The 7,557-nt window shown below is 40.9% G+C and overlaps 1 protein-coding gene across 1 annotated transcript; it reads left to right on the forward strand.

The window, feature by feature from the left end:
- The first annotated feature begins 82 nt into the window (after positions 1–82).
- On the forward strand, positions 83–6,105 carry TIMM21 (translocase of inner mitochondrial membrane 21). Its single transcript, XM_027678266.1, has 6 exons — positions 83–569; positions 1,878–1,940; positions 2,040–2,137; positions 3,537–3,610; positions 5,420–5,525; positions 5,618–6,105. Exons 1-6 carry the CDS (start codon positions 296–298, stop codon positions 5,708–5,710), a joined length of 708 nt encoding a protein of 235 aa, XP_027534067.1. The 5' UTR covers positions 83–295; the 3' UTR covers positions 5,711–6,105.
- Positions 6,106–7,557: the final 1,452 nt, after the last annotated feature.

A 7,557-nucleotide genomic window follows, 5' to 3' on the forward strand; every position in this document is an offset into this window, starting at 1 on the left:
CCTCGCTGGGAGCCGCTCCCGGCGGCGGGCGGGAGAGGGAGCCCGCCCAAACTACCGCTCCCAGAGCTCGCCGCTGCCGCTCGCCGTCCCAAACATTTCCGCCGGGGCAATGGCGAGCGGCGGCTGTCGGCGGTAAAGGGTCTGTGGGGCTGCCGACCTGCTGCTCGGGGCGGGAGGCTGCCCTGGCTCTTCCCCGAGGGTCCCTTAGGAGAGCGTGGCGAGCGGCAGGAACTTTCCTTTCGGCTGGGCTGCCCCCACCGTACCGCCGTGAAGCCGGCTGGGAGCCGTGCCCGGGATGCTGCCCGCCTCCCTCGGGCGGACATGCCTGGGGAGGTGGCTGCTCGCCCCCCGCGGATGGGCGCTGCTGGGGACGGGGACCGGGGCGGGGACGGGAACTGGGTCCTGCCTGAGGTGGCGGCACCAGCCACCGCTGCTGCTCCGGCCCGCCCGGCAGAGTATCGGGACGCAGGCGGGAGGGCTGAGAACTGAGAAACCTGGCGAAAATAGCAAAGATGTGTCCGTGCAAAGGGCGCGGAACGAGGAAACGCTGCTGTCGGCTGCTCAGAAAGGTAAGGCGGGCAGCAGTCACAGTGAGGAGGGTGCTGTGCGCTGCTCAGAGAGGCTGTTGCGGAGACAAGTTCGTGCTGCAACTCTGGTTTTGTAGTCCCAAAACACAAGTATTTGAAAAAAACCCACAACACACCGAATCTCTGAAAACTACCAAGCCGGTTTCTTTTCACATCGTACTGTTTGAGCAGTTGGTACCTTTCAGTGTATGCATAGCGCAACCAGAACAAACTCTGTGGCTTCTTCCAAACAGCCTATTGATTTAGTGTTCAGGTCACATCAGGGACGAGGTGAAGTAGCCTCTCGTTTTCTTTTTCAAAAGGGAAACCTGTCACATACAGCCTATCTCACAGCTGCTGAAACAAGTTCACCTCCAGCAAAAATGTCGAAGCTGTATCTGTGATACCGGTTTCTTTATGGGGTTGCTGTCAAAGCTCTATGTGTGATACTAGTTTCTTTATTGGATTGCCGTCACTTTGGGTGGTGTCATTCACTTCAGTGAAAAGTGATTACTACATAATTAGACTCAGAAATCCTAAGTGCTTTGAAATGGTTTATGAAAAATGCCTTCATCTGAGTAGGAGACTGCAGGAGAAATGGTTATTAAAGTTTCCTCGGTAACTTGTGCTTAACTGAAAGGCAGACTTTATCACTTTAAAAGATTAGTAATCTCTTTTCAAGTTCTCAAAAATATTTTGAAACAGAGAATCTCTTGTGACTTTTTTTGGAGTGTATACTTACAATTTTACTAATACTTTAGATCAAACCTGATAGATAAAAACTAATCAGATAAACAGTAGTTAAAGATGTTAATAAATAAAACACATATTTTGGTCTAATATTCCTCCTTTTTATTGTTCTCTTGATTAGTAATTCATAAAATCAGTTATTTTCAGTGTGTGCAATTTATAAGCTTTTGTATTTGTACTTTTCCTATTCTGTGCATAAGAATTGCAATGATTGTGGATTTAGGTACTAAATACCTCATTATTTCTTTAAAAAATCTAGCTCTCATGTACCCAAAAAAATAGCAATAAGTGGTTTTTTTGGATCTTGAAATCATCTAGTAGGAAAAAAGAAAATAATAAGGCTTAACACAGAGATATAAACATGTCCTGTACAATATAAGAGATGTTCCATGGTCTCTTGCTTATAGTGATGAGACATTATGGAAACTGTTACTGGAATTTTTTCTCCCGCCAAAATGTTATTTGAGCTGCAGACTAATAGAAGAGCATTTACATAAGAAAGCTATGCAGGTTTTATTATCCAAGGTTGTAACTTCTGTGTTGTTTTCTGTCTTATTTCAGTGAAAGAAGCTGGAAGAGACTTTACCTATTTTATTGTGGTGCTTGTTGGAATTGGTGTTACAGGTTATTTTTTATGATTACTTTCTTTATCAGAAGACACTTTTTATAAATTCCGTTAGGTTTGGTAAGTTTTCATTCCATTTACTGTTATTTCTGTTACAGGTGGTTTGTTCTACGTGATTTTTAAAGAGCTATTTTCTTCTTCTAGTCCAAATAAGATCTATGGAGCTGCCTTGGAGAAATGCAGATCTCATCCTCAGGTTGGTTTTTGGACTTGAGTCATAAGTTTATGTTTCTCAGTAGTTACTGTCTCTTTTCAAGTCAAAAGTTTGTGCAAGGAATCTCACAAGCCAAGCTATGGGAAAAGCCATGTGGTGCTTAGAAGATCTGCTGGTGCTTTTACCTGGTCAGAGGTGGGTCAGCTTCAAACTGGAGCCTGTGTTAGGACAGGTCAGTGCAAGCATTGAGCCTGTGTGAGTTAGCCAAGTGAGTGTGCCACAGCACAAAAACTGATGCAAATACAGTCTGCCTTTCAGAGCATATACAGAAAGTCTTACAGACATACCTGAGTGCCTGCTACATGTAGTACTTAAGGAGTTCTGCAGGCCAGAGAGGCAACTGGTCCCTCTTAAGTTCTGTGAATCTAGCCTGCTGCCTTTTCTCAGCACAGTTATTCTGTTGTGACACTTCACTACGGTTCTGTCATTCTGTGAAACACTGAATAGAGAGATACCCAGAAATGTAAACTCTTCCTCTGGTTAGCCTTCCTGTGGCTAAGAGGAAAAGAGATGCAGAACAGTCATGGGATCACACAGTCATCATAGCTAGGTGTAAACAAAAATCAATCTAAAACTAGATTCTAAAATAAACCACTACTTCGCGCAAAACAAGAAATGCATGCAATAGCTTTCAAACAAGGTTGCTTCAGATGCCACTGAGGATAACCTAGAAATGAAGTGACAAGTTGTCACTAGAAAAAAAATGATGACTACTTTGGAACAAGTTTGTAGAATTAAAACTTCTCGACAGTGCTTGCACAGTAAAACCTACCCTCCCTTTCTAACCAACTTAAAAGTAAGTTTAAAACTAGGTTAATCTGCTCTGGCACTATAGGTTTGAAAAAAACCCTGGATTTCTTCAACAGTAGTGTTTTTTAGATAATGTGAAGGGGAATGCATTTGCATTTTAAACTTTGAAATATTCTCTTGGAGTAGACATGAACAAATATTTCATGCTTTTTTTTCCTTTTTACACAAAATGTCGGTTTACACATCTTCATCTCAGAGGACAGCAAAAGATTAGCTCAGTTGCTTAGAGCACGGTGCTGATAACACCAAGGTCACGGATTCGATACCCATAATGGGCCATTCACTTAAGAATTGGACTGAATGATCCTCGTGGGTCCCTTTCAACTCAGAATATTCTGTGAAATGGAAGATATTAGTAGGATTTATTTTAAATGTCTAATATTTGACTGTAAAGAAAAGGACTGGAATATAGAGGAATTTTCCATAACACTGTTTTCTTTCATAAACTCTTCTAGACTCAGAAAGGGCATTTTGTTAAAAGAAAATGGATTCCCAGCAGGGGTGTGAGCTCATACTGGAATATCTGTTTGTATGTGATACCTTCTGACAATTCTAACCTCTTCTTTTGTAGATAATTGGCGCTTTTGGTGACTCTATTAAAGGTTATGGGGAGGCAACAAGAAGAGGAAGACGACAGCATGTCAGGTACCCTTTGGTGTTTGCCCATACAGACAGTAGTTTTTGCACAGTAAAGACGTTTTGGGTCACAAATTAGATCTAGATTGAAGAACTGTATGTGACATACCCTGTCACTTCTGAGTGAACATACAAGTTTTTTGCAGTACCTCTTGTGTGGCATATACCAGTAAGTACAATAAAATGCCAATTCTGAGTTCCTCAAAACAAGCAATGGTCATCATGGCAAACGCAGAGCTGGTCTCTCCAAAAACCAAGATGAGTCTGAAGAGAGTAGTAAAGAGGCCTAGACATGCATGTGGAGAACAGGAATCTGACTGAAGTTTACGGTCTGAAACTGTTCTGAGCTGATACTTAGAACTGGCTGCCCATTTCTTATATTGCTTTTTTGTTCTTGAGGCCACATCTCTATTGTGTATTTAACAGAACATCTCTCACCTAAAGCTTTCATCAGTGTGTCTATTTATTACTTTCCTTTTGAGAAAAACAACTACTATTTCTTACAAAGCATAAATTCTCTGTGCTTTGCCTTTATTGGGTTCTTTGACTGGAATATATTCAATGAGGTTTCATATAAGATGCAACACATAACCCCCAATACACAACTTGAACCATGAAATTGAGGTTGGGTTTTTTTCGACTTTTACTAGTTGAAGTTTTATCTCTTCACCAGCCTCTGTGAAAAAGTGTTTAAAGCAGAGCTGCTAAATGAAATGAATATGCACAGACATTTTAAGCACCACTCTGTAAAATGAACTATGTAGATAAGTAAATGTATTATGAATCAGCTTTCCTGATATTTCATTTCCATCATTTTGAATGTCTAGTATTTTAAATAATTTTTTGAGCTGAGAACTCTGTAAGATTGTAGAGTTTGCACCAGCAGTATAAGGATGACCTTCAGTGTCTCAAAAATGTACAGGGTTTTTTTTTGTGTATGAACACCTTAAATGTGAACTTACCACAGTAAGGCTCTTCATTCATCTTTGTTCTCCCTAACATATCATGTCACCTTAAACTGAATTCACCGTGTATGGTGAATGACTGGGTATGACTGATGGAAATAAGAGCTTGGTAGAATGCAGCAGTTAGTAATTTCAGTAGGAAACATAAATTGGCACCAGAACTCTCATTTGACCATTAGTTTCTGAAAATGGTCACGTGGAAAGGAATGGGACCTTTCTATTTTTCTAATACATGCACATAAACCAACTCCAGTCTAAATATCAGCATTTAGGTTGTAGATCTGATATCGGTGCCAAAGTTATACAACTTCAACAGAATAAAATTATTGCCAAAGTAAGTAAAGCACATAATTAACTGTTTTGATATGATTTAATCAGCCCAGTAATTAAGTTGACAAAGCATGCTTTGTGTGTTTTGGCTTGTTAACTTAGTTTAAGTACCTAAAAAAAACCCCTGGTAGTCTTGGTGATGTGGGCATCCCTTTCTAGGGGATGGCTCCGAATCTCAGGGTTCTTTAGAAGAAATACAAGGAAATTCCAGAGTCTTCAGCTATTGGATTGCTTTTGAGTTCTTAGGGGAGGATTGGGGTGAGAACATTTAAGCATTTCGTCTCTTAATCCTCAACAGCTAATTAGCTCTTCTAACTCCGCTAGTCCTTAGGCACTCACAGTAAAGCTTTGGAAGAGCAGTAGAGAAGGAACCCATGGTAGCATAAGGACTCCATCGGAATACACTTTCTTACAAAATGAGTAAGCAACCCCTCTAAGTAAGTTTAAATTTGAAGTCTTAACTGGCATATAATATGTATCCTTGCTGGGTGGTTGGGGTTTTGTTTTGTTTTGCTGTTTTTAGTCACATTGAATACGTAAAGGACGGATTGAAACATATGCGTTTGAAGTTCTATATTGAGGGCACTGAATCAGGGAAACAGGGAACGGTCCATGTGGAAGTCAAAGAGGTATGTACAATTCCTAGATATAGCTGACAAGCTTAATCTTGAACTTAAACTGCCAAAGAGAAAAAAACAGCCTGAAATCATTTTCCTTACAGAATCCTGAATCAGGAAGATATGAGGTCCGCTACATAATTGTGGACGTTGACACCTATCCGAGAAGAACCATTGTCATAGAAGACAACAGATAGCCAACAATCAAAGCTGCTGCCTTGTCTCATTGAGTGTTGGATAATACTGGTGTAGCCAGTCTACAGCGTGAATTGTTTGGTGTTCTCGATTGTGTCTCCCAGCTTTGGGATTGTGTTACAGGAAGTAGCCTCTCAGGGCATCCATTAAGGACTTTTGATAATAACAGATACAGGATTTAAAGTGAAACCAATGAAATATAGTAAAGCTATCATTTTTGGCAGATAGTCTTGACATAGGAAAGCAATGGCTCATAATAAATTAATGCTGGATAATACTTCTGCACACCCAAATACTGAGTCTTCCAAGTTTTTAGGTTTGGATGGGAAGTTTTTTGTTTTCCTTTGCTTGGATTTCCCACTACCACTGCAATAAAGAAAGTGGTATTTTAACTGTAGACAAACTCTACTGTTTTCATTCTGGATGCCTTTGTAGGTAAGAAGATAAAATAAGAATGTTAGTGATGCAAAACAGATCTAGGCCAAAAGCATGTAAGGGTAGGAGGAGTGGAGGCACACAGCCATGACAAACAGCTGAAGATATTGACTGTAGTGTTCATGTCTTCTAAATAAATTAACACCACACAGAACATCAGCACTGTCTGCTCCTTCCGGTGTTTTCCATGCTGTTCCACGTGGTTGTAGCAAGGTGATGGTCAGCCTCTTCTCCCAGGCAAGTAGTGACAGGACAAGAGGAAATGGCCTCAAGCCGTACCAGGGGAGGTTTGAGTTGGACATCAGGAAAAATTTCTTCACTGAAAGGGTGCTCAGGCATTGGAATGGACTGCCCAGGGAGGTAGTGGAGCCACTGTCCCTGGAAGTCTTCAGGAAATAACTGGATGTGGCACTTGGTGCTGTGGTTTAGTTGACACAGTGGTGTTGGATCAAAGGTGTGATCAATGATCTTGGGGGTATTTTCCAATCTAATGATTCTGTGATTCAGTGAACATAGCAAGTCACTCAGTCTACCCCCTCGTGGGAAGGGGTGCAGAGCCCTTTCAGAGTGCCCTCAGTCGTCCCTCTTTGCTGAATTTGCATTACAAACCTTGTCGTGGTTGTCTAAAAGTCAGTCGTAGACAAGGAGAACTGTAGTACTTGACAGTTGCTTTTCCTCTTGGCCACCTCCCTCAAGATCGTCACCCCCACAGAGAAAAGAGAGAAAGACCCCAGTATCTATAATTAACTTCTGATATTTACATATTTAAAATTGGTGACATGGGCTGTGCCCCTGGATGAATTGTATAATACAGATGGTCTTTTTACCATGTAGTGCTCATTACTCTCCTGTTGGCAATAAGCCCCAAGACACTTCTATCTCTGAAAGTGTTCTCTTGTAGTTTCAGAACATTTGGTATTTGCTATAAAGCTGCCTTTTCTATAGAGTAACTAATGTGTTCGGGAAGTAGTGTACTTCACCATACTTTGTTTTCAAGCCCTGACACCAAAATGCAACAGTAAGAGATAGGGACATACACATACAAAATGTTCATGAAGCTAAATAGTAGTTAATATATCCACTGGTGTCTCTTTAAGAAAACTATCAAGCTCTGAATACTGTTACCTTCAAAATGTTTTGAAAAACACAACATTCCATTTAAACTTCTCTCTTTCCCACCTTGTCTATGTCTAGAAGTGTTATTTATCAGGGAGTGTTCTTCGTTCATAAGATGCTGCTCATGATTTTCTTTTACTGCCTACATCACCTCACTAGCTAAGCAGATATACCAGGATGCTTTTCTTCTTATCTCTTGGATGGAGGACATGACTGTAAAGGACATCACTTCTCCTGCGTTATGAAAAAGCTGACAATATACTTGATAAAATGAAGACAAAAGTAGCAGAAGAAATCC

This window comes from Neopelma chrysocephalum, unplaced genomic scaffold (assembly GCF_003984885.1).
Source record: "Neopelma chrysocephalum unplaced genomic scaffold, ASM398488v2 Primary Assembly neopelma1_22b, whole genome shotgun sequence".
Classification (NCBI taxonomy): domain Eukaryota; kingdom Metazoa; phylum Chordata; class Aves; order Passeriformes; family Pipridae; genus Neopelma; species Neopelma chrysocephalum.

Coding starts and splice junctions, on each gene's coding strand:
- TIMM21 (XM_027678266.1), top strand. CDS start 296: ATGCTGCCCGCCTCCCTCGGGCGGACATGCCTGGGGAGGTGGCTGCTC. Junction 2,138..3,536: donor AATGCAGATCTCATCCTCAG/GTTGGTTTTTGG, acceptor CTTCTTTTGTAG/ATAATTGGCGCTTTTGGTGA. Junction 3,611..5,419: donor GGAAGACGACAGCATGTCAG/GTACCCTTTGGT, acceptor TGCTGTTTTTAG/TCACATTGAATACGTAAAGG.